The sequence below is a fragment of the Mobula birostris genome, chromosome 4 (genome assembly GCF_030028105.1).
Source record: "Mobula birostris isolate sMobBir1 chromosome 4, sMobBir1.hap1, whole genome shotgun sequence".
Classification (NCBI taxonomy): domain Eukaryota; kingdom Metazoa; phylum Chordata; class Chondrichthyes; order Myliobatiformes; family Myliobatidae; genus Mobula; species Mobula birostris.
This window is the reverse complement of record NC_092373.1, coordinates 9,680,357-9,708,208: the sequence shown is the minus strand read 5'-3', so window position 1 is coordinate 9,708,208 and position 27,852 is coordinate 9,680,357. Positions and strand designations below refer to the sequence as shown.

At 43.8% G+C, this 27,852-nt stretch overlaps 2 protein-coding genes across 2 annotated transcripts in view; both read right to left on the bottom strand.

Annotated features, from left to right (window-relative positions):
* LOC140196156 (AP-2 complex subunit mu) overlaps nucleotides 1-20,254 on the bottom strand; it is an 84,576-nt gene extending 64,322 nt beyond the window's left edge. The window contains exon 1 of the mRNA XM_072254901.1: nucleotides 20,150-20,254. The gene's annotated coding sequence lies outside the window, so the exon portion shown is untranslated. The remainder of the gene's footprint in view (nucleotides 1-20,149) is intronic.
* Nucleotides 20,255-20,305: 51 nt separating this feature from the next.
* Nucleotides 20,306-27,852, bottom strand: part of LOC140196155 (segment polarity protein dishevelled homolog DVL-3) — a 212,659-nt gene continuing 205,112 nt past the window's right edge. Inside the window, exon 16 of the mRNA XM_072254898.1 lies at nucleotides 20,306-20,364. Coding sequence (XP_072110999.1) covers nucleotides 20,321-20,364 — 44 coding nt within the window. The 3' untranslated portion in view covers nucleotides 20,306-20,320. The remainder of the gene's footprint in view (nucleotides 20,365-27,852) is intronic.

Below are 27,852 nucleotides of genomic sequence, written 5' to 3'. Positions count from 1 at the left end.
CAAATTTAAACGAAATAGAATTCCAGTAGTTATCAGGGCTAAAATATAAGAAACACATAAACATTAGAAAATACATAAACGGAACCATAGGCAAACTAAACTTACAAGATCCCTTATCGCAAGTGGGCTCTTATCCTTCAGAAAATACAAACACTTTTCACAAATACCCTGTCAATACTCAGGCCAGATCAATGCTGAGCTAAGGCACCACATTAACCAACTCAAACACGAGGAATTCTGCAACTTTGATGTGTGTTACATTAACCAACTCTCTCCTTGTTACACATGGACTGAAGGGAAAACAAACAGCACTAGATGCCGCATTGTACTTTCATTTCTGCGTTCTAATGCACCATTTTCTCTAAAAGCAGCTTGCTCGAAAAATACAGACGCATTATTTCAAAAAGAAAAGCTCACGAGAACGCCCAAACACTAGCTGGCCAAATCATCAACTATCTTAACAGAGCCGACAGTTAGAGGGGCGGTGGCTTAATTTGAATATAGTAGGATTAGCAGTCGGGTACGACAGCAATGTGCTGACTTTCCACAGCTGATAAAGAGACTGAAATAACAGATTTGCAAAGGGCTCGTTTCAAATTAATTGTGGAGAGTTCCCTGTCCGCTATGGAGTTTTGTTTTAATGCAAAGTTCGGGCGTGGCGGCGTCCGGGGAAAAAAATATCCGATTGGCAGCTCCGGGAAACTGAAGTCTGCAATGCGACAAAGCAGACCTACCCACATTCAGCTGCAACAAGTCGGCGAACCAAACGCAGCAATATCACATAAACTGCTGCATCGCAAGCCCGCAACAGGGGAATAAATTTAAACACCTCACCAAAAGAAATGTGTCTACATAAAGTCCTGCCTCACCTCATCCCACCCAAAAAAAACGAGAATTAAGAAAACACTAGAGACTGGAAACACAGGGATCCAGAGAGAGAAAAAAAATCTGCTGGAGGAGCTCAGTGGATCGAGCAGCAAGTGAAGGGAAAGGAATTGTTGACGTTTTGAGTCGACACTCTGCATCAAGACTGGCTGATTATTATTTCAGATACTGATTTTTTTTCTCTTTGATATATGAGAACTTGAGTTATAAGGGAAAGGTTAAATAGGTTAGAACTTTATTCCCTGGAATGTATGATATTAATCTGATAGAGGTAGAAACAAATTATGACGGGTATGGATAGGGTAGATGCAATCAGACCTTTTCCACTGAAACTGGGTGAAACTAGAACTAGAGGTCATGGGTTAAGGGTGAAAGGTAAAATGTTTAAGGGGAACTAAGGGGCTTCACTCAAGGTGGTGAGACTGTAGAATAAGCTGTCACTGGAAGTGGTAGATGTGGGGTTAATTTGAAAAGAAATTTGGTTAAGTATATGGATGGGAGGGGCATGGAGGCCTATAGCCCAGGTACAGGTCAATAGGACTAAGCAGATGAATAACTTGACACAGAATAGATGGGGCCAAAGGACCTGGTTCTGTGCTGTAGTGCTCTATGGCCCTATACTGTAATGGTGCAACCATCACTTGTTAAATTGCAGAACAAGCTGATTCTGCCCAATTAAGGGTCAATGATGGGTTAATGTTTCCCCTGGGCAAGGAAACAAAAAGGGCCAACCAAGCCCGTACAGAGATGAAAAGTTTCTGCACCTTGGGAGTGAATCTTTGGAATTCACTAGCCAAGAAGGCTGTAGAGGCTCAAACGTAATGTATTCACCATAGCAGTTAATGAGGCGATAGGAGTCTACATCCCTCATGATCCATTGGACCCCCATGTTTACAGAATTTTGTTTTCCCACTGGATTGAAAAAAGCCACAGAAAGTTGCAAGTTCAGCCAGCTCCATCACAGGCACCAGCCTCCCCAGCATTAGGGACACCTTTAAAGAGTGATGCCTCAAAAAGGCATCACCCATCCTTATGGACCCCCATCACCTAAGACATCAGGGAAGAGATGCAGGAGCCCGAAGACACTCACTAACATTTTCAGAACAGCTTCTTCCCCACCCCCATCAGATTTCTGAATGGACAATGAACTCATGTACACTAGCTCACTTTTTTAATATGCCAGTGATCAAACCCGATTCTGATTCCTGGGGTAGTTCACCAATATACGAGGAAACTGAGACAAACACGGGCCAGAAACCTGGCCTCGTCCCTGTGCCGAAGACACTGCGCCCCAGCAGCTTCAATGACTACAGACCGGTGGCATTGACCTCCCACATCATGAAGACCCTGGAGAGACTTGTTCTGGAGCTGCTCCAGCCTATGGTCAGGCCACACTTAGATCCCCTCCGGTTCGCCTACCAGCCCCGACTCGGAGTTGAGGATGCCATCGTCTACCTGCTGAACCGCGTCTACGCCCACATGGACAAGCCAGCGAGCACTGTGAGGGTCATGTTTTTTGACTTCTCCAGTGCGTTCAACACCATCCGCCCTGCTCTGCTGGGGGAGAAGCTGACAGTGATGCAGGTGGATGCTTCCCTGGTATCATGGATTCTTGATTACCTGACTGGCAGACCACGGTACATGTGCTTGCAACACTGTGTGTCCGACAGAGTGATCAGCAGCACTGGGGCTCCACAGGGGACTGTCTTGTCTCCCGTTCGCTTCACCATTTACACTTCGGACTTCAACTACTGCACAGGGTCTTGTCATCTTCAGAAGTTTTCTGATGACTCTGCCATAGTTGGATGCATCAGCAAGGGAGATGAGGCTGAGTACAGGGCTACGGTAGGAAACTTTGTCACGTGGTGTGAGCAGAATTATCTGCAGCTTAATGTGAAAAAGACTAAGGAGCTGGTGGTAGACCTGAGGAGAGCTAAGGTACCGGTGACCCCTGTTTCCATCCAGGGGGTCAGTGTGGACATGGTGGAGGATTACAAATACCTGGGGATACGAACTGACAATAAACTGGACTGGTCTAAGAACACTGAGGCTGTCTACAAGAAGGGTCAGAGCCGTCTCTTTTTCCTGAGGAGACTGAGGTCCTTCGAGGATGTTTTACGAGTCTGTGGTGGCCAGTGCTATCATGTTTGCTGTTGTGTGCTGGGGCAGCAGGCTGAGGGTAGCAGACACCAACAGAATCAACAAACTCATTCGTAAGGCCAGTGATGTTGTAGGGATGGAACTGGACTCTCTCACGGTGGTGTCTGAAAAGAGGATGCTGTCTAAGTTGCATGCCATCTTGGTCAATGTCCCCCATCCACTACATAATGTACTGGGTGGGCACAGGAGTACATTCAGCCAGAGACTCATTCCTCCGAGATGCAGCACAGAGCGTCATAGGAAGTCATTCCTGCCTGTGGCCATCAAACTTTACAACTCCTCCCTTGGAGGGTCAGACACCCTGAGCTGATAGGCTGGTCCTGGACTTATTTCATAATTTACTGGCATAAATTACATATTACTATTTAACTATTTATGGTTATTACTATTTATTATTTATGGTGCAACTGTAACGAAAACCAATTTCCCCTGGGATCAATAAAGTATGACTATACAAGATAGGGTATGGGGGTCTTTTGATCAGCAGAGAGGGAAAAGCTCCAGCCCAGAATTTTAGATCCTCTGAGATTTCATTCTGGCATACAATCAATCCTCTTTGCCACAATTGAAGTGAAATTTAGTGTTGCTTAATCTTGGTACTTTATATGCCAGTGTCCTCTAACACTCCCAAGCATCTATGAGTTCTAGTATATACAGGGTGTCTGTGAATAATGAACAAGTTGTGTTTTCACAGACATCTACAAGTTATGGTTTTATCAGCCTCAGAACAGAGGGGTGCCCTATTAGAACGTTGATGATGAGGAATTTCTATAGCCAGAGGGTGGTGAATCTGTGGAATTTGTTGCCGTAGGTGGCTGTGGAGGCCAAGTAGGTGGGAATAGTTAAGGCAGAGGTTGATGGATTCTTGAATAATCAGGGCACAAATGGATATGGGGAGCAGGCAGGATACTGGGACCGAGAGGGAAAATGGATTAGCCATGGTGAAATGGCGGAGCAGACTCGATGGGCCAAATAGCCTAATTCTGCTCCTATATCTAAATCGATTTTGTCCACGTTGGAAAATACATAAAAATCATTTAATGGGATAACAGTATTTCCAGTACTGTACAGTGTGAACAGCGTAGCCGTTAGTGTAATGCTGTACAACACCACATTCGGGATTCAATTCTCACCGCTGCCTGTAAGGAGTTTGTATATTCTCCCCACAACCATGTGGGTTTCCTTCCAGGTGCTCCGGTTTCTTCCCACATTCTAAAGAGGTGGGCTATGTTGGTGCTGGAATCGTGGTAACACTTATGCACTGCACCCTAGCACACCCTCGGGCAGTGCTAGTCATTGGCACAAACAACGCACTTCACATTTCACTGTACCTGTGACACATCTATATACTACTAAAATTCTCATGCTCTGTTTGTTTGTGACCTCCAATTAGCCCAAACGGTGCATTACAGTGGCACTTTTTTTGACTAAATCGACTTAAAATGGGCTAACTTACAGAATGCATGCAAAGTTCAGGGTTATATATTTGTATAAGATTGCTCACTCATCAATCAACAGGCCCTGCTTTCCACAACCCGAGCCGATTCCAGCTTTAATGGAAACTGCTCCGCGACACCACGACACATGCCCACGGCCAGCCTCAGCTTCACCTCACGATGCTCACAGCAGCGACACCAACCGCAGCAAAGGGGCAGGGCTATCTCGTCCATTTAGGAGAGCGTCAAGCCACATCATCAAGAAAAATCAGCACCCTGGAAGTTTGCTGCTTCGTATCCTCTATCAAGCATTAGGGTAAAAAAAAATATGGACAGCCTAATTATGCCGTGTGGAAAGAGAAGGGTGACATTATGGTCAAGACAGCACTACCTTTCTCTGAAAGGGTGCCCCAACAGGTCACCGGGTTGTCTAGTAATCTAATATAATGAATGGCATTAAAAGCACACAAGAATGATAAGAACAATCATGACTTGGGCGGGGGGGGGAGGGGGGGCGGCAGTGGTTGAAACTAGTTCCTGCCATTCATAGGAACAAGCATGCTCAACTTTTGAATTTAATATGATGGGGGTTTGTTTATATGTGGGGGGGGGGATTTCATAAGATCGGCGCTCATAAACTGGGGACATAAATAATTCCCTGCTCTACTTCAAAGTTACACAAAATTACCTCAGGGAAACTAGATGGGTAATTCACCTCCAAACACTCTCTTCAACTTTCACACATACTTCAGGTCCCAACTGTATCTCTTCGACACACGATAAGCAGATAAATCCACAGTTAGAACCTAAGACTTAAACTCCAATGATTTTCATGGGAACACACATCAAAAATGTGGCCTGGCTAAAAACCCACACAAAATATGCAATGGGTGTAGCCTCAGCGCAATGATTAATCTACAAGAATATGCACATCTCGTATTTGGAATAAACTTGTGGGAACCACACTTAATGACTTATTTTGAAAGAGTTATTTTGAGAGTGGTTAAAATACTAGGATGAGAAAGAAGAGGGGAAGAAATAAAGGTAATTTAGCCCCTGCAAAAAAGCAAGACCAATCTTTTATGCTTTCACCTTTCAACCCTGCAGCCAGTTGGAGAATGCAGCTACATAAATTGTTAATTGGGGCACTGATTGTGGCAGTGTTGTGAGCAGTCTGAAGTAAAGGAAATTCACACATAAACAGCATGTCATATAGTGGTTAAAAGTGAGGAGACAGTTAGGCTATTTGCCCTATCAAGTCTGCTGTGCCATTCCACCACAGCCATTTATATTCACTTTCAACCCATTCTCCTGCCACTCTTGCTAACCAAGAATCTATCAATCTCCGTTTTAAATATACCCAATGACTTGGCCTCCACATCCCCCTGTGGCAATGAATTCCACAGATTCCCCACCTTCTGGGAAAAGAAATTCCTCATCTCTGCTCGAAAGGGACATCCTTGTGCCTTCTGGTCCTAGATACCCCCACTGTAGAATACATCCTCTTCACATCCACTCTGTCCAGGCCTTTAGGCATTTGATAGATGTCAATCAGATCCCACCTCGATCTTTTTCCCTATGAGTTACCCTTAAACAGTAACAAACCAGGAATAGTTACATTTCAGAATCAGATCTATTATCACTAACATTGATGATGTGAAATGATTTTTTGCAATTTATATTTATGCCTTTGCACTGCACAAAATAAAGTTATATGCCAGTGATAATAAATCTGATTCATTATCATTCATAATAATTAATTAATAAATAATGCAAAAGGAGGTAATGCTCATGGGCTCTTGGATCATTGGAAACAGTTTGCACTACTGCCAGTCTTCAGATAAGTATAACCAAATAAAACCTCTTTCAGTGACAATGAAAGATAGTCAAATAGCTTAATTAGAAAAAGCACCAATTAAAGTCCGGTTGTTCTCTAGCAAATGGGCACAATACAAGGGATATTTTAGCCGATACAAACTCTCATGGCAAACATCTTACCTCAAAAAGCCATAGCACATTCTCAAGTGAAGCTAGTCTAGTTTCAGAAACATCAGGAAAAGCATTATAAAATATCTAAAATCAAGTATTTCAGGCTCAAACACGACTGAATTAGGTTCTGAAGACCATCGCTGAAGCCGTCAGCACAGGAGTTGAGTGGGCGAAGTGGTCCCGACCCTCCAAGCAGACCATTGCCTTTGTCAGAGCTGGAGAGCAGCCAATACCTGCCAAAAGAACATCTGCAGGCAATCTGATCTCTGCAAGGGACTGGCAGCTGTTGGTGGACCTCGAAGGGCAGCCGAAGTTCCCCAACCATATTGCGGCCACCACCCTGAGACCAGACATTGACCTAGTGTCTGAGTCTACTAAGTAAATGGTGCTGCTGGAGCTGACAGTCCCATGGGAAGACAGCTTGGAAGAGGCCTTTGAAAGGAAGCTCTCCAACTACGCAGGACTGGTCAGCAACTGTCAGCAGGCTGGATAGAGAGCGAGGTGTCTCCCAGTGGAGGTTGGTTGTAAGGGATTCATAGTCCATTCTTTAGTTACAGCCTTCAGCATTTTGGGCATCGAGGAAGAGAGGAAGAGGAGAGCCATCCGCAGTACCACCGATGCGGCAGAGAGGGCCTCAAGATGGCTGTGGCTCAAAAGAGGGGAGCCATGGAGTCATAAGTAGCTAGCCATCTGGACACAAGCTGGGGTCTGAAGAGCCCCGGCTGGGTTACCTGGAGGAAGTTGTATGATGTTGAAAGACCCGAAACACCCGATGATTCCAGGAACATCACTGAAGATGTGTCCAGAAGCATCAATAGACGTAATGTACACAGGCTCAAACACGACTGAATCTGTTGTGATGACCACAGGACACAGATCCAAAGGGCAGTAATGAAAGGAATGCTAACTGTCTTTGGTGATATGCAGTTAGTAGTATACTAGCCAGTACCTTGGGAGAATGCAAACAACAGGAATTCTGCCGATGCTGGAAATTCAAGCAACACACATCAAAGTTGCTGGTGAACGCAGCAGGCCAGGTAGCATCTATAGGAAGAGGTGCAGTTGACGTTTCAGGCCGAGACCCTTCGTCAGGACTAACTGAAGGAAGAGTGAGTAAGGGATTTGAAAGTTGGAGGGGGAGGGGGAGATCCAAAATGATAGAAGACAGGAGGGGGAGGGATGGAGCCAAGAGCTGGTCAGGTGATAGGCAAAAGGGATACGAGAGGATCATGGTACAGGAGGTCCGGGAAGAAAGATGGTGGGGGGGGAGGTACCAGAGGATGGGCAAGGGGTATATTCAGAGGGACAGAGGGAGAAAAAGGAGAGTGAGAGAAAGAATGTGTGTATAAAAATAAGTAACAGATGGGGTACGAGGGGGAGATGGGGCAATAGCGGAAGTTAGAGAAGTCAATGTTCATGCCATCAGGTTGGAGGCTACCCAGACGGAATATAAGGTGTTGTTCCTCCAACCTGAGTGTGGCTTCATCTTTACAGTACAGGAGGCCGTGGATAGACATGTCAGAATGGGAATGGGATGTGGAATTAAAATGTGTGGCCACTGGGAGATCCTGCTTTCTCTGGCGGACAGTGCGTAGGTGTTCAGCAAAGCGGTCTCAATAGCTGGTGAACACAGCAGGCCAGGCAGCATCTCTAGGAAGAGGTGCAGTCGACGTTTCAGGCTTATACCACATAATCTTTAATATTAGTCTCATGCTAATGACAGTGCCACCAACAATACTGCAGTCTCCTCTATGCACTGAAATAGAAGCCAAGATGGTATCCTGAAGGAGAACTTGTTACCTACAACAGTGGGACTTACTAATTGTTCCTGACATATGCTTCTAATTCTTGATGTGAAATCCAGGAAAATCAGGAAAAGAGCAAGAAAACCTGGGGGAAAAGGAGCATTTATCTAGAGTTGCAGACCTACCTGTAACTGAAAAATGTTTTGCAGTAATACCATTGTTTAAAAACTAAGTATTAGCAGGTTGCAGTCATTTTCTTTTTTAGTTTCCCTGCTCATTCATTACTTTCTCTATTCAACTCCTCTTTTGTCTGCTCTGCCCCATCTCTTCATCATTCACTGTTTGACTTGAAGATATCCGATTAGTTATCTTGGACAAATACAGAATTCAAACCAAAAGCAAGGTCATCACACAGAGTTATCTGGATCAAATACAGCCGTTTTCTACTGGTATCATAACACTGCAGAGCCCTTTGGACAATGATATCTAAGAGTCCAATGGTTTTAATCATCTCAAACTGTTCTACAAATATGTGCAGACTACTGTATTGACAGAACACTATGTTTTACCCCAGTATTATGCAGCTTTTAAAGCAGCATCCCAACAAGAGAAACCAGGCAGAGGCAAGATTTTTTTCTTACTGCAGCCTTCATTTCCCAAGAAAAACTTCAGTTATCTTTCCCATCTAAGGTTTACAATTACAAAGGCACAACAGCAGCTATATTACATTAGGAGTTTGAGGAGACTTGCTATGTCACCAAAGACTCTCACGAATGTCTACAGATGTACCGTGAAGAGCATTCTAAGAGTCTGCATCACCATCTGGAATGGAGGGACTACTGCACAGGATCTGTGCTGCAGAAAATTATAAACTTAGCCAGCTCCATCGCGAGCACTAGCCTCCTCAGCATTGAGAACACCTTCAAAAAGTGATGACTCAAAAAGAGAGCATCCATTATTACGGATGCCCAACACCAAGGACATGTCCTCTTCCCAGTGTCGTCATCAAGACGGTACAGGAGCCTGAAGAATCATACTCAACTTGTCAGAAATAGCTTCTTCTCCACCACCTTCATATTTTCAAATAAACAATGAACCCAAGTACACTGCCTCACTATTGTTTCTTTCTTATCACACTGCTTATTTTATTTAATTTATATATACTTTTTGTAAATAATGTTTATTTTATTATGTACTGCAGTGTATTACTGCCACAACAAATTTTAAGACATATGCCAGTGATATTAAATGTTTCTGAAAACAAAACTTATTTTGAGGCTGAAATGCTCAAAGCAATAAAAATTGATCAAGGCAGCAAATTTAGTATGCAGAATTCAGTGATCAAAGTTACATATCGAAAAAAAGACAAATTCCTCATGAGATACCAGAATACAATGGAGCAATTCACCCAGGAATGAAAAGAATCTATCATTTGTCAACACTTCCAAAAAAGTATAAAAAGCCAAACACAGAAAGTATCTATTGCACTTATAACAACTGAATTTCAAACATGAGAGCCACTGTCCCAGGCCTCAAAGTAAACATCACTTCATGACGATGAGATTACATATCGATAGTCACATTGTACAATCCTCTTAACTAGATATTAATCAGGACCAATTTAAACAGAACTATAACAAAAATATTTCGCATGAATATTGACAAAAATCGACACTAAACCTTAAACAAATTAGATGCGATTAAAAGTTTGAATGAGAATGAAGTCTTCGCTGGTCATGGATATTGTGTCCTAGTTGTCTAGATATGCAAGCCTGGGCAGTATGATATGGAGATCAAGCTGATATCCATGTAGCAAGATCACCCTCTCCATGCTTCTGATAAACCAGAAGGAACTACAGAGACCGATACAGTTTGACACCAGCAGCATTGCATAAAATGTCAGTCGGTGTTGAACCCAAAGTAGGACTGCCTTAGGGATTTCAGCTCTGGAACATTCCCTAGGAGTTTACTCCCGAAGCCTTCTCCATGAGTGGATATAGCCACAAGGCAGCAGAAGCTTAAGATCAGAGTTTTTCTTCTTCTGGATGAGCTGCCAACCACGGCTGATGACACCATTTCTTCGAATAAGTTTGACAGAAAAGGTATAAAAGAACATCTTTTTCCCACCGAGGTTGGGTGAGACCAGAACTCAAGGTCATGGGTTAAGGGTGAAAGGTGAAATGTTTAAGAGGAGCACAAGGGTGATGAGAGTGGTGAATGGGCTGCCAGCGGAGGTGGTGGATGTGGGGTCGATTTCAACATTTAAGAGAAACTAGGATAGGTAAATGGATGGGAGGGGTACAGAGGGCTATGGTCCTGGTGAAGGTTGATGGGGCTAGGTAGCACAATAGGTCAGCATAGATTAGACGAGCCTGTTTCTGTTCCATAGAGTTCTATGACACCGTGACACCATCTTGAAAACAGGGGACCATATGGATGAGCGGAAGTACAGATAGGGTCTTTGATGCTGTTGACATTAGATGACAAGAGCAACCATAAATCAATCAATCAAATTTGGGGAAGAGGAGGAGGCCAGGATCAGAGAAACAGAGATGGATTATACAGTTGGAGGAGGGTGGTGGGAAAGGTACTATTAGAGAAATACAGGATTATGACATAAATAGACTGGAAAACAAGCATGAACGTTTTAAAATTGTAGTATTTCCTAATCAAAAGTCCTGGCATTGGAGAGGGCCCAGAGCTGAATCATGAGAATGATCCTGGGAACTAAAGGGTTAACACAAGTAGTGTTCGATGGCACTGGGCCTGTACTCGCTAGTTTAGGTTTGTGTGGGGTGGATCTTATGGAAACCTACTGAATATTGAAAGGACTAGATAAAGTGGATGTGGAGAGGATGTTTCCTACAGGAGAAACTTGGACCAGAGAACACAGCCTCAGAATATAAGGATGTCCCTTTAGAACAGAGATGGGGAGGAATTTCTTGAGCCAGAGGGGTGGTGAATCTGTGGAATTCATTGTCACAGTTGGCTAAGGAGGCCAAGTCATTGGGTATATTTAATGTGGAGGTTGATATGTTCCTAATTAGTCAAGGCATCGAAGGTCACGGTGAGAATGCAGAATGGGGTTGACAGTGATAGTAAATCTGAGGTGCAAAGGGACTTGGGAGTCCTTGTGCAGAACACCCTAAAGATTAACTCACAGGTTGAATTGGTGGTGAGGAACGCAAATGCAATGTTAGCATTCATTTCAAGAGGTCTAAAAGACAAGAGCAGGGATGAGATGCTGATGCTTTATAAAGCACTGGTGAGGCCTCACCTTGAGTACTGCGAACAGTTTTGAGTACCGGGAACAGTTTTGAGTACCATGAACAAGATGTGCTGGCATTGGAGAGGGTTCAGAGGAGATTCACAAGGATGATTCCAGGATGAAAGGGTTATCATATGAGGTGCTTTTGATGGCTCTGGGCCTGTACTCACTGGAATTTAGGGTGATGGAGGATCTCACTGAAACCTTAGGAATGTTGGAAGGCCTAGACAGAGTAGATGTGGACAGGATGTTTCCTTTGCTGGGGGAGTCTAGGACAAGAGGGCACAGCCTCAGGATAGAAGAACTTCCACTTAAAGCTGAGATGTGGAGAAATTTCTTAAGCCAGAGGGTGGTGAATTTGTGGAATTTGTTACCACAGGCAGTGGCGGAGGCCAGGTATTTAAGGTGGAGATTGACAGGTTCTTCATTGGTCACTGCATGAAAGATTACGGGGAGAAGGCCGGGGAGTGGGGCTGAAGAGGAAGAAAGAAAAGGAACAGCCATGATTGAATGGCAGAACAGACTCCATGGGTCAAATGGCCTAATTCTGCTCCAATGACTCTGATGGTCTAAACAAGCATAATGGAATGGCTCGATGGCCTGAATGGCCTAATTCTGCTTTTCACTTTATATGGTTTAAAAAGCAATGTTCAATAACAAACACACATAGTAACAGCAGCAGGTGCATGGCAGACCTTGGCAGAGTTTGGACAATCTCATTTAGTAAGAGAATGAAGGAAGTTGATGAGATTACTGGGATACAGTGATGTGTAGAGATGAATAAAGTTTTTTTCCAAGTATTTCAGGAGTAAATTTGAGTGGAAAAGTAGCACAGCTATGAGATGGAAGAACTCCAGTGAGCTCGGTTCAATCTTGCCCTGCCATGCTATCTGTGTAGAGTTTATAATTCCTCTTTGACTGTGTGGGTGCTCCAGCTCGGTTCCACATCCCAAAGACATCTAGGCTGCCAGGGTAATTAGCCAGTGTAAATTAAGTAGGTGCAGAAAGAATTGATGATATGTGGCCAGAATAGACTATAGGGAAAATATATGGCATAAAAGGAATACTGTGAGCCAGCATAGGCTTGAAGGTTACACGCAAAAACTGATCAGTTCGGGCATAATCTATGGAAAGCAATAGAGTCGACATTTCAGGCCAAGACCCTTCATTGAGTCCTAATGAAGGGTCAGCCCAAAATCTCAACTATTTATTCCTTTATATAGATGCAGGTTGACCTACTGAGTTCCTTTGGCATTTTGTGTGTTACTCTGAATGTCCAGCATCTGCAGAATCTCTTGTGTTTAAAGACTTCATGGGCCTCCTTCCAAGTCGGAATTAAATGCAAAATCGACTGAGGGTTGAAATCGATAGATATAACAGAAGTGAAAACAGATTACCTTACTGATGGCAGGGAAATGCATTCTGAATCTCACTGTGGGATTAAAATGACACCGAAGTAGTGAAGTTCAAGTTAGTTGTCAAGCAGTGGGACATGTTGGAAAATGCATAGTCATACACTTTGGTAGTAGAAATAAATGAGCAGACTATTTTCTAAACAGGGAAAAAAATCCAAAAATCTGAGATGCAAAGGGATTCGGGAGTCCTTGTGCAGAACACCCTAACAGTTAACTTGCAGGTCAAGTCAGTGGTGAGAAAGGCAAATGCCATGTTAGCATTCCTTTTAAGAGGTCTAGAATACAAGAGCAATAATGCGATGCTGAGGCTTTATAAGGCACTGGTGAGGCCTCACCTTGAGTATTATGAAGTTTTGGGCCCCTCATCTTAGAAACAATGTGCTGGCATTGGACAGGGTCCAGAGGAAGTTCACAAGGATGACTCCAAGAATGAAAGGGGAACTTCTGACAGCTCTGGGTCTGCACTCGCTGGAATTCAGAAGGATGCGGGGGGGGACGTGGAATCTCATTGAAATCTTTTGAATGTTGAAAGGCCTCGAAAGAGTAGATGTGGAAAGGATGTTTCCCATGGTGGGAGAGTCTAGGAAAAGAGGGCACAGCCTCAGGATAGAGGGGCGCCCTTTCAAAACAGAGATGCGAAGAAATTTCTTTAGCCAAATGGTGGTGAATTTGTGGAATTTGTTGCCACATGCAGCTGTAAAGGCCAGGTCACTGGGTGTATTTAAGGCAGAGATTGATAGGACATGGCATCAAAGGTTACGGGGAGGGTGGGAACTGTTGTTGAGGAGAGAAAAAAAGGACCAGCCATGATTGAACGGCAGAGCACACTCGATGGGCCAGATGACCTAATTCTGCTACAATGTCTTAGAGAGTCAGAGACTCGAGAACAGAGATGGTGCCTGAAAAATATGTTTCTGGAGGAAATGTGTACCCATTGAGTAACTGGGTAGCAAATAAACATTTTGAGATTTAGAGATGGTTGAGAGATAAAAACATCGGTGGAAATCAATGCTGTTTTTGAATAACATTGTCAAAGATCAGCATGCTGTTGAGAAAAAGTGTGCCGGCTTACTTTACGCCAATAATCATTTTGCCTTTTACACAAAGATTTGAGGACAAAGCCACCACCTGTAGCAGTAAAGCCTTGTTTTGACCAGATTACCCTGTACTTTTATTTAATTCTATCTTCCAGCAGACTAAATTTAAAATGCAGAGTCAAATCTCCCTCAAAGCTAAACCAAGATTTTAAACATACTAGGCAACTAGAAAGCCATATACCTCAAAGTTTAAAGTAAATTCATTATCAGAGTACATGTACGTCACCATATACTACCGAGATTCATTTTCATACAGCCATTCACATAAAACAATCAATGTGCAAAAGACAATAAACTGTGCAAATTTTTAAAAGGAAAAATAAATAAATAATAGAATGCAAGTTGTGGTGTTCTTGAAAGTGAGTCTATAGATTGTGGAATCCAGTCAGTGGTGGGGTTAGTGAAGATATCGCCTCTGGTTCAAGAAGCTGATGCCTGAGGGAAAATAACTGTTCCTGAACCCGATGGTATATTTTAAGTGGAAGTTAATAGGTTCTTTATTAGTAAGGGTGTCAAAGGTTACAAACAGTAGACAGGAGAATGGGTTGAGGAAGAAGATAAATCTGCAATGATGGAATAACAAGGTAGACTTGATGGGCTGAATGGCCTAATTCTGCTCCTATGGCTTGTGGTCTTAAACCATAGGCAGTAATAGTTCTTGCAACAACCTTAAATTGTTGGAAGCATCGAAAATGCATTGAACAGCTTAAAAAAAATCTCAGTATCCCTTTTACACCATTAAGAAATTCACCAACATTAAAAAGGATTGTCATTAAGTTTGCTGAGTTTGTACATTCTTTCCATCTTGGCAAGTGTTTCCCCACCGCACACCCCCTCCCCACCCCCAGAGTTCCAGTTTCCTCCTGCATCCTAAAGGCATGATAGTTGGTAGGTACATGTCTTAATGTACACGTACACATCTCCAAAAGGATCACAGCCTTGTCGTAGGGTTTGGAGGCTTCCATGCCTCAAAGACCAGACAGCTGTGTTGCCTGGGGCCAGGGCTTCATGCTTTGGCTCTTGGTAGGGGGCACCCATGCCCACCAGATCAAAGGGCGGAGGCCAGACTAAAAGTTGGCCACCTGTCCTCAGGGGTTCAGCTCAGGACTAACAATTTTGTTTTATCAGTCAGGGTTGTTATGGAAACAGCAATGAAGAATCCTTCTGCATCTGAGTGTGACAGTATTCCTGTGTCTCCAAGCTGGGTCTTGCATGACTGACAAAGTGAAAACTGAGAGGAAGCTACTGATACGATGAGCGAAACCCTGAACACTGCCAGAAATAAAGGACCTACGCTACTGTCGAAATGTCAGTGGAATAATAGGCAGTAAGTACATGTAGATGGCTGTTTGGAAAGTCAGCTTGTAAAGCACACAGACTAAATGTAGGAGAAACTCAGCAGGCTAGGCAGCATCTATGGGCTGCAGAGTTCCTCCTGCATTTTGTGTGTATAGCTTTAGATTTCCAGCATCTGCAGATTTTCTTGAGAGTGTTGAAAGGATGTCATGTTTGAATGGCTATCAGTGGAAAGGAAACAGGATTGCTCGAAGAGCAGACCTCAATGAGTTGCTACATCAAAAGGAGATAAGAGGTCAAGTTAAAGAAGCTATTTAGCTCTTTGGGAGATATTGTACCATTAAAGGCAATGCATCAAACAAGTTAAAACCAGACCAATCCACCAGCATCATTGTCATTTAATTAGCCAACATAATCAAAGACATCACTCACCCAGACATTCTCTCTTCCCCTCCCATCAGGCAGAAGACATCAAAGCAGAGACCACCAGGCTCAAGGACAACTTCTATCCCACTGTTATCAGGCTATTGATCCCTTTGTATGATAAAATAGACTCTTGACCACCCGGTTATGGCTCTGCATTTACTCGGTAACTGTAGCACTTCATCCTGCATCTGTTATCGTTTTACCCTTGTACCTACCTCAATCCACTACTGTGGTGAAATGATGGCACAGACAGCATGCAAAACAAGGTTTTCGCTGTAACTTGGTACATGACCAGAATAAGCCAAATCATAGACGCAAAAAAATGCAGCCTAAAGGTAAATACTAAAATATAAATACTACTTCATCAAATGTATTTATACATTTGTATTCTATCTGCACTCTGCCAAGAAATGAAAATGAAGTACTGAGGAAAGCTAATACATCACATGCCCATCCCCAAGCCTTTATGCTATTCAATAAGACCTGCAGAAAGTGCTTCCAAACTTCTACCATCTTCTGCAGGTAAAACTGTTCTAACTTCATCCTAAATGGCTGGCTATAATATTTTATTTATTTTATTCAGGGATACAGCACAGAACAGGCCCTTCCAGCCCAGCAAGCTGCACCATCCAGCAACCAACCTCTTTAACTCTAGCCTAATCAAAGGGCAATTTACAATGATTAATTAACCTTTTAACCATACATCATTTGGATTGTGGGAGGAAACCAGAACACGTGGAGGAAACCCAAATGGTTCACAGGGAGAATGTACTCCTTTGTACATTCTCCCTGTATATGAGAATGAGAGACATTGGCAGAATTGAACTCGGAATGCCCTAAGCTGTAATAGCCTCGCATTAACTGTTACGCTATTGTTAGACCCTACTTTCCACGCTCCCTGATCAGAGAAAAATACTCCTCACTGCCTAATCCATCATTTCCTCCTAGTTTGACTAAATCAACCACTAGAATAATTTCCAAGATCTACAACACTTATGCTATCTTAACAGTTGAACACCAAGTATCACGTAGAATTCATTATTCAAGTGACATGCTACAAGATGTTCAAACGCTACTAGGATAAATTAACAATGGGCATGGATTGGGACAGCAAAATGCTATATAGCTAGCCTCTACTCATCTCTGGGACAGAGAATTCCAGATATTCAGCTCCCATAGGCACAATTAATGGTAGCCATCTCTCCAGAGTTGGTTCAGGTTCCACACCATGAACTGCAGCACACAAAAATCAGGTTAACATTCTAACTCCAGTCCATTTACACTCACAGCCAGATTGCTACACAGCTGCCAAGATATGTTAGCTTGACTACGTCTAGCGGTATCGAGGGGGGAATGCCACCCACTTACAGTCCCCTCATTGAAAGGTAGCAATGAACCTCGGCATTCAATGCAGCTGGCAGAGGGAAGGAAACAAGTACATGACTCACTGTCTCATTTCAGAAGGAGCTTCTCTAGCATTGCACCCTCTCAGTGCAGCACTGGCGATTAATACGTGGGGCCCAATGGGCTCGTGACGAGCATAATACCTGCATCGACGGGATGTCAGTCATACAGCACAGGAACAAGCCCTTCAGCCCAACTGGCCCATGACGATCAAGATTCCTATCTAAACAGGTTCCATTTCCATATATTTGGCCCATATCCTACTCAAATCTTTCCTATCCATGTACCTGTCCAAGTTTCCTTTCAAGTGTTGTTACCTCAACCACTTCCTCCTGCTGTCAATTCCACATACTGATCACCTTGTCTTGGTGTAAAAGTTGCCCTTCAGTTTCCTATTCAATCCTTCCCCTCACATCCTGAACCTATATCGTCAAGTGAAGACACACAAGACTGCAGATGCACGAAGTGCTGGAGGCTCAGTGTTGGAGACAATTATTAAAGATAAAGTCTCTGGGTACTTGGAGGCACATTATAAAATAGGATGTAGTCAGCATGGTTTCCTCAAGGGAAAATATTGCTTGACAAATCTGTTGGAATTCTTTGAAGAAATAACAAGCTGGATACTAGAGTGGAAAGGAGAATTGGAAGACGTACCTTATGAGAATAGGTTGAGTGTACTTGGCCTTTTCTCCTTGGAGCGACGGAGGATGAAGGGGGACCTGATAGAGGTGTTCAAGATAATGAGGGACATTGATTGCATGGATAGTGGGAGGCTTTTTCCCCAATTAACATGAGGGGGCAGAGTTTTAAGGTATTTGGAAATAGGTACTGAGGGAATGTCAGGGGTACATTTTTCACAGAGTGGTGGGTGCATGGAATGCGTTGCCGGTGGTAGAAGCGGATACTATAGGGTCTTTTAAGAGCCTCAGATAGGTACATGGAGTGTAGAAAAATAGAGGACTATGTGCTAGGGAAATTCTAGGCAGTTTCTAGAGTAAGTTACATGGTTGGCATGTTACAAAGGGCCTGTAATGCGCTGTAAATTTCTATGTTCTATGAACTCAGCGGGTCGAGCCGCATCTATGACATCACAAAAACAATGTTGCACTCAACATCAGCAAGGCGAAAGAACTGATTGTGGACCTCAGGAAGGGAAAGTCAGGAGAACTAACACTAGCCTTCATTGAGGGTCAGCTGGGTGAGCAACCTCAAGTTCTAGGTAGAAACATAGAAAACCTACAGCACAATACAGGCCCTTTGGCCCACAATGCTGTGGCAAACATGTACTTACTTAGAAATTACCTAAGGTTACCCATAGCCTTCCAGTTTCCTAAGCTCCATGCCCTAACACTTTGAAGCAATTACAAATAAAGCACGTCAACAGCTCCACTTTGTTAGGAGTTTGAGATTTGACATGTCACTAAAAACATTTTCACCAGATGCATGGTGGAGAGCATTCTGACTGATTGCATCACTGCGTGATACAAGAGCTTCCAATGCACCGTGGAAGAAGGTACAGAGGGTTGCAGACTCATCACAGGGAAAAGCTTCCCCATCAAGGTCATCTTCAAGAGATACTGTGTCAAGAAGGCAATATCCATCAATAAGGACCTCAACGGCAGGACATACTCTCTTCTCGTTACTACCATCGAAAGATAGAGGGGCCTGAATACCAACCATCAACAACACAGGAGCAGCTTCTAATCCTCTGCCATCAAATAACTGAATGGTCCACAAACACCATCTCATTATTCCTTTGCACTCTTTATTTCAGCAATTTATAGATTTTGTTTTGCAATGTGGTGCTTCCATGAAACTATAAATTTCATTAACATCTCCGAATCAGGTTAAATGTCACTGGCGTATGTTGTGAAATTGTTGTTCTGCAGTGCAATTCATAAACAAAACTACATATGATAATAAGAAATATATGCATGTAAAAATTAAATTAAAGTTGGGCAAAAGATAGCAAGGTGGTATTCTTGGATTGGTTCACTGTCTGTTGAGAAATCTGATGGTGGAGGGAAAGAACTGCTCCGAAACATTCAGTGTGTCTTCAGGCTCCTGTAACTCCAACTCAATGGTAAGGTACTGTAATAACCTGATTCCAAGGGAAATCTTAATTGGTATTTCATTGTCAAGATCCTTTACCTGGACTGGATAGCAGTCCAGATGAAGGCTGACGACATAAAATGTCAACTGTTCATTTTCATCTGTAGATGCTGCCTGACCCAGAGTTCCTCCAGTACTTTGTGTGTGGCAATATGCCTTATAGTTTCTCACTCCCCGACTCTGTCTTTACACTATGCCCCTGATTACCTTACTAAAAGATCACTCCTCATTCTCCTACAAGTTCCTGCCCAAATTCTGAGTCCTGGAAACAAAGTGGTGATGAAAGACCTCATCCCCTTCCCTTCACAGACGCTGCCTGATCTGCTCCACAGAAGCTCCTCCAACATGTTGTGCGTTTTGCTCCAGTTTTCCAGCATCTGCACTGCCTCGCCAATCAGATTCATCCATGCAACCTCACCAGCTGAATTCCACCTCTCCCAGGCAGGGTGAAGCTGGACACAATATTTGTGGGTGCAGGCTCGCCGTTGGCGACAAGCACCTAAAGGATAGAGGCGCACCCTGAACTCGCAGCAGCAGCAGCGAGGCCGGCCTGTTGGAATCTCCTCACCACCAGCCCCGGGTCCGAAAGCAAGGATAGGGGGTCTGCCAACTACAGAGCCGGAAGCTATTGAAGTACCCCGCGTCCTCCAACACCTCCAACCCTACCCCAAAGTGCAAAGACAAGTACAGACGCCCACCAGCCGCCAAGCAGGGGAGTTGATGTCCTCTCCTCCCCACCATCACCCCACCCCCTGGGACCACCCTCCACAAAATGTCCGCTCTCGGCCTTGACGGGGGCAGCAGCGCTCTCCAGCGGCAAAGGCCACGGGGAGTGTCCGAGCGCCCGAGTGTGGCAGAGGCCACCAAGCGCAAAGCCGCCGTAGTGAGCAAAAACCCCAGCTCCCCCGTCTCTCACCTGCCGGTGCTTCCGGCTGCTCCTCACAAAATGTCCGCCGCCGCCCTCCTGCCCGGGCTCAGCTGGCGCGCCGGTCACGTGACGGCAACACGCACCAGACGTCAAGACGCCGCCGCGGAGGTGGTCATGTGACTTCGCCCTTGCCGGCTCTCCCACCCGAGACCTGCAATGTCACTTTCCTTCTGAGTGGGCAAATACGCTCCGAGGAGGTTTTCCTGGTGGAGTGCAGAAACTTCGATTATTTTTTATTTTCAATGATATTTCCACGGCGATTGCAATTCAAACGTATTTATGAACGCCCAGTTCAAAACAATTCATGGTTTCCCAACGTCATTCAGCTATAACGTTCATGTTTATTGTCACAGGCAAAAACACCATGACACACACCCAGGATATAAACACAAAGATAAATACCCGAGAAAGGACACCAAGGCACATACCCCATGGTACAAACACTAGCTTCAAGTTCCTGGGTGTCAAGATCTCCGAGGATCTAACCTGGTCCCAACACATTGATATAGTCATAAAGAAGGCAAGACAGTGGCTATACTTTATCTGGAGTTTGAAGAGATCTGGCATGTCAACAGATGCACTCAAAAACTTCTATAGTTGTACCGTGGAGAGCATTCTGACAGGCTGCATCACTGTCTGGTATGGAGGGGCTACTGCACAGAGCCAAAAGAAGCTGCAGAGGGTTGTAAATCTAGTCAGCTCCATCTTGGGTAGTAGCCTACAAAGTACTTATGACATCTTCAGGGAGCGGTGTCTCAGAAAGGCCACGTCCATTATGAAAGACCTCCAGCACCCAGGGCATGCCCTTTTCTCACTGTTACCATCAGGTAGGAGGTACAGAAGCCTGAAGGCACAGACACAGCGATTCAGGAACAGCTTCTTCCCCTCTGCCCTCCGATTCCTAAATGGACATTGAAGCTTTGGACACTGCCTCACTTTTTAAAAAATACAATATTTCTGTTTTTGCATATTTAAAAAAATCTATTCAATATACTTAAGTGATTTACTTTGCAAACACAGGAAATCTGCAGATGCTGGAAATTCAAGCAACACACGCACCAAATGCTGGTGAACACAGCAGGCCAGGCAGCATCAATAGGAAGACGTACAGTCGATGTTTCGGGCCGGGACCCGTCGTCAGGACTAACTGAAAGAAGAGATATTAAGAGATTTGAAAGTGGGAGGGGAGGGGGAGATCCGAAATGATAGGAGAAGACAGGAGGGGGAGGAATGGAGCCAAGAGCTGGACAGTTGATTGGCAAAAGGGATACGAGGCTGGAGAAGGGAGAGGATCATGGGACGGGAGGTCTAGGGAGAAAGAAAGGGGGAGGGAGGCCCAGAGGATGGGCAAGGAGTTATATTGAGAGGGACGGAGGGAGAAAAAAAAGAAAGAGAGAAAAAATAAATAAATAAATAAAGGATGGGAGGTGGGGCATTAACGGAAGTTAGAGAAGTCAATGTTCATGCCATCAGGTTGGAGGCTACCCAGACAGAATATAAGGTGTTGTTCCTCCAACCTGAGTGTGGCTTCATCTTGACAGTAGAGGAAGCCGTGGATAGACATATCAGAATGGGAATGGGATGTGGAATTAAAATGTGTGGCCACTGGGAGATCCTGCTTTCTCTGGCGGACAGAACTCCCGATGCGGCCTTCCATATGTTGTCGAGACCGGATGCAGGCTTGGAGATTGTTTCGCTGAACACCCACCTCTTCCTATAGATGCTGCCTGGCCTGCTGCATTCACCAGCATTTTTTGTGTGTTAAGTGATTTACTTCTTTATTTATTATGTTTTATTTTATCTATTTATTATTATTATTATTATTTTCTCTCTCTGCTAGATTATGTACTGCATTGAACTGCTGCTGCTAAGTTAACAAATTTCACGTCACATGCCGGTGATAATAAACCGGATTCTGATTCTGATGAATACAAAGCAGTAAACACACCCAACGCCAAAACACATACACACCCAGTGTGTAAACACTGTGAAACACACCCAGGGGATAAACACCACCATGCACACTCAGTGTGTAAACCCTGTGATACACACTCAGAGTGTAAACACCAATATACACAACCAGTGTGTAAACACAGGGATACACACCAGGCTGTACACACAATTATATGCAACCAGTGTGTAAACAGCACAATACACACCCAGGGTATAAACACTATGAATCACAGCCAGGTGTGCCAACACGTTGATATGCATCCAGGGTGTAAACAGCACAATACACACCCAGGGTGTACACACCAGAATACACAACCAGTGTATAAACAGCATGATAGACACTCAGTGTGTAAACACCATGATTCACACCATGACACATACCCAGGGTGTAAGTAAAGGCATCCGTTAGTCTTGCGAGACCATGGATCTGCGCCTGGAAAGTCTTCACTCTCCAGGGCACAGGCCTGGGCAAGGTTGTATGGAAGACCAGCAGTTGCCCATGCTGCAAGTCTCCCCTCTCCATAATGTTGTCCAAGGGAAGGGCATTAGGACCCATACAGCTTGGCACCAGTGTCATCGCAGAGCAATGTGTGATTACGTGCCTTGTTCAAGGACACAACACGTTGCCTCAGCTGGGGCTTGAACTGACGAATTTCGGGTAGCTAGTTCAATGCCTTAACCACTTGGCCACATGCCCACACCCAGGGTATAAACACTATGAATGACATCCAGGTGTGTAAACACCCTGATACACACCCAAGGTGTAAACAACATAATACACACCCAGTGTTTAAACACCATGGTTCACACCCAGGATGTGAACACCATGATACACACCCAGGGTATAAACACTATGATACACCCCCAGGGTATAAACACTTTCATACACACCCAGGGTATAAGCACCATGATTCACACCCAGTGTGTAAACACCATGATCCACATCCACGTTGTAAACACTATGATACACACCCAGTGTGTAAACACAGTCCTACACACCCAAGTGTGTAGACAATGCGGTACACACCCAGGGTATAACACCGAGATAAGCACCCAGTGTATAAACACCATGATACACAGCAAGGGTGTAAACACCATGATGCAAACCGAGTGTGTGAACACCACAATTCACACCCATTGTGAAAACAGCATGATACACACCAGGGTATAAACACTATGATACACACCCAGTGTGTAAATACCATGACACATACCCGGGGTATAAACACTATGAATCACACCCAGGTGCGTAAACACCCTGATACACACCCAGGGTGTAAACACCATGATACACCCCCAGGGTATAAACACTGTCATACACACCCAGGCTATAAACACCATGATTCACGCTCAGGGTGTACATGGTGTACATAGCACAATACAAACCAGTGTGTAAACACCATGATACACACCCAGTGTGTAAGCATCACAGTGCACACCCAGGGTGTAAACACCACAATACACCCCCAGAGTGTAAACACCATGATTCACACCCAGTGTGTAAACACAATGATTCACACCCAGGTATAAACACCATGATACACACCCAGAGTGTAAGCACCAATGTAAATACCCAGGGTAGGAACGCTGTGTAATCTTGTTTTTCCAGCAGCAACACCTGCTTTCCAAGCAGAAATTGAACTTAATTGCCTTTAGCATTTTGATTTGTTACCCTCAGCACATCTATTTTCTTTTTATGAATTGCTACTCACTAAATAAATATTGGCAATTTATTAAGGTTATTGTCTGTTGTCATATAGCCATTAAATATATTTAGTGGACCACCTTTAAGTATAGAGTAGATTCCAGATCTTTGAGCCCTCGTTTAATTGAGGTGGTCATTTATTTTGGACAACTCTTAAGGAACAAAAACTAATTGAGAAAGTAGCTGAGATTCTCTTTTCTTCAGGACGCTATGCTGCTTAATTGGTACTGGAGACTGTTGCCGAACAGTTGCTAACTGGTGTCAGTCGCATGCTTTTCCATGCCCATTGAACACCACGCTATGCTTTGAGCGGTAACCTGCTAATTACCATCAATTGCATGAGTTTGTGCTGAAATAATAGTGATTTTTGTCACTGATAGTTGCTGACAAAATAAGCAGTATGGCAATTCGGAACTGTATTGCTCACTGCAGCATCAAGCATTCAGGCTTAGAGATGCCAGAAATGGCCAGGAGTGAAAATGAAATGATTTCACCACTTCAACAAGTTAGGAATTATGAAGAATTTAAAGACATCTTGAACATTACAATGAAAATGAAAATTTGAAGAATGCAATCATCTAAAGCATTGTATGAAGGCAGTCCATATCTGCATAAGACCATAAGACACAGGAGCCATTCGGCCCATTGAATCTGCTCCACCGTTCAATCATGGGCTGATCCAATTCTTCCAGGCATCCCCACTCCCCTGCCTTCACCCCACACCCTTTGATGCCCTGGTTAATCAAGAACCTATCTATCACTGTCTTAAATATACCTAATGACTTGGCCTCCACAGCCGCTCGTGGCAACAAATTCCACAGATTCACCACCCTCTGACTAAAGTAATTTCTCCACATCTCAGTTCTAAATGTTCATCCTTCAATCCTGAAGTCATTCCCTCTTGTCCTAGAATCCTCTACCATGGGAAATAACTTTGCCATCTCTAGTCTGTTCAGGCCTTTTAACATTCAGAATGTTTCTATGAGATCCCAAGAGCTACCAGACGTTCCTCATACGGTAACCCTTTCATTCCTGGAATCATTCTTGTGAATCTTCTCTGAACCCTCTCCAATATCAGTATATCCTTTCTAAAATAAGGAACCCAAAACTGTACATAATACTCCAAGTGTGGTCTCACGAGTGCCTTATAGAGCCTCAATATCACATCCCTGCTCTTATATTCTATGCCTCTAGAAATGAATGCCAACATTGCATTTGCTTTCCTCACAACCGACTCAACCTGAAGGTTAACATTTAGGGACTCCTAAGTCCCTTTGCATCTCCGCATTTTGAATTCTCTCTCCATCTAAATAATAGTCTGCCCATTTATTTCTTCCACCAAAGTGCATGACCAGCACTTTCCAACATTAAATTTCATTTGCCACTTCTTTGTCCATTTCCCTAAACTATCTAAGTCTCTCTGCAGGCTCTCTGCTTCCTCAACACTACCCACTCCTCCACCTATCTTTGTATCATCAGAAAATTTAGCCACAAATCCATTAATCTCATAGTCCAAATCGTTGGCATACATCGTGAAAAGCAGCCGTCCCAACACCAACCCCTGTGGAACTTCCACTGGTAACCAGCAGCCAGCCAGAATAGGATCTCTTTATTCCCAGACTCTGTTTTCTGCAGTAGATGTCTGCACTGATTTTGTTCATTTACAGTCAATCAAAAGAACTAGGCAAATGAATCCCTCCGTCGGTAACTTTTCGGAATTAATACACAGTTTTATAATAGTGTGGACTTATTGGTGGTGTTCTAATTTGTTCTGTATTTCACTTAAATGCTTACTCAGTTAAACAGCAGTATGTCTTTTTTATACCTTTTAACTGTTTCCATGAATCTTTGCGCATTGGGGCAGCAGCTTAGTTGGGCTAAAATGTACTGATCCCAATATGTCCCAATTAAATGGAATACACTGTAGATCATAAAATATATTTAAGCTGCCTCATTTAACATACTTAAGATACAGTTAAGTAGGTCTTTGCATCGCAGAGGAACAAAGAGTTATGGGGGAAAATGCACGTAGGTGGAGCCCAGTCCACGGTCAGATCAGCCGTGACTCCACTGCATGGCAGAGAAGGCTCGATGAGCCAGGTGGCCGACTCCTGCTCCTGTTTCCCACGTTTCTTATTTTCTCATTGGGGCATTGGAGAATGAGGGGTGATCTTATAGAGGTGTGCAGATTTTTAAATTATTTAATGATACAGCAGAGAGTAGGCAATTCGGGCCCTTTGAGCTACGCAGTCCTATCAACACCCGATAAAGCCAATTAACCCGAACCTAATCACGGGACAATTTTACAATGACCTAATAACACAGTCTTTGGACTGTGGGAGGAAACTGGAGCACCTGGGAAAACTCATGCGTTCCACGGGGAGAACGTATCGAGGGTGCTGGAATTGAACTCCAAACTCTGGACTCCAAAATGCCCCAACCTGTAATAGTGTCACGCTAACCGCTACACTACCATGGTGCCATTTTAATTAGGGGCATAGACGGGGTGAATGTACACAGTCTATTTCCCAGGACTGAGGGATCAAGAGCGAGAGGACATACGTTTAAGGTGAGAGGGGAGAGATTTAATAGGAACCTGAGGGCCAAATTTTCCACCTGGAGGGAGGGTGGTCAGCGTATGGAATGAGCTGCCAAAGGAAATCACTGGGGCAGGAACATTAATAACATTGCAAGAGTATTTGAACAAGTTGATGTATAGGAAAGGTTAAGTGGGATATGGGCCAAATGAAGTCAATTGGCTCTAACTTAGACAGGAATCTTGGTCAGTAGGGCCAGATGGGCTGAAGGGCCTGACTCCATGCTATATGGCTCTATGATTCTGTGACTCATCGCCTCCACCGAGATTATTCCTTAACAGCAGAGAATTGTCTCATCAAAATTGCTTTGTCTCAATGGTATGGCGATCATTGAACTGTCCATTCTTGAGTGACACGCCACCAAATCCAAGAGAATAAAGAGAAAGATTAGATCTATTTGTCACATGTACCTCGAAACATACAGCAAGATCACCGTTTTGTATCAATAACCTACACTGTTTGAGGCTGAGCTCGGGGAAACCCCCAAGTCTCCGACAGACAGTGGCAGGAGTTGAACCCAGAATACTGGTGCTCTAAAGTCTAACACTAACTGCTATGCTACACATTCCATTCTTACAAAGATGTAAATCAGCTGAGTATCAGTAAGTGGATACATGCAATTATTATTTTTATTATTATTACTACATGTAATTTACAATGTCATTAAATTACGATGTACTAATTTCCAGTTAACTTTTCCTAGCCATGTTCCTGTCCAAGTACTCTTTAAATTACCATGTAATTTAGTTAGACATAATTTAAGGTGTAAAGTAATCTACTGTTTTAAATGCTTTGCCACACCTCTGTGAGAACGTATGAGGCGTTTTTGATAGCACTGGTCCTGTACTTGCAGAAGTTTAAAAGGATGGGGGGGGGGTCTCATTGAAAGCTATCAAACATTGAAAGGTCTAGATGGAGTGGACGTGGTGAAGATGTCTCCAATAGTGGCAGAGTCTCAGACCAGAGGGCGGGCACAGCTTCAGAACAGAAGGGTGACTCTTTAGAACAAAGATGAGAAGGAATTTCTTTAGCCAGAGAATGGTGAACCTATGGAATTCATTGTCACAGACAGCTATACAGGCCAAGTCATTAGGTATATTTAAAGCAGAGGTTGATAGATTCTTGATTAGTCAAAGATAACAGGGAGAAGGCAGGAGAATGGCATTGAAAGGTATAATAAATCAGCCAATATGAGAAGGCAGGGCAGACTTGATGGGCCAAATGGCTTGGTTCTGCTCTCGTGTCCTATAAACTACAAGGCTCTCTAGCAGTTGTGAGGGGATCCAGGAGTGCCCCTATTAACTGTTTGGAAAGAGACATTTATTATTGATGGTTTGTTTGGAAAGGAAAGAGAGACAGAGTTATTTACCACCGATATATTGCTTTTGGAAAAGAGAGAGAGAGAGAGACGAAGATTAACAGTTGGACTGTCACTT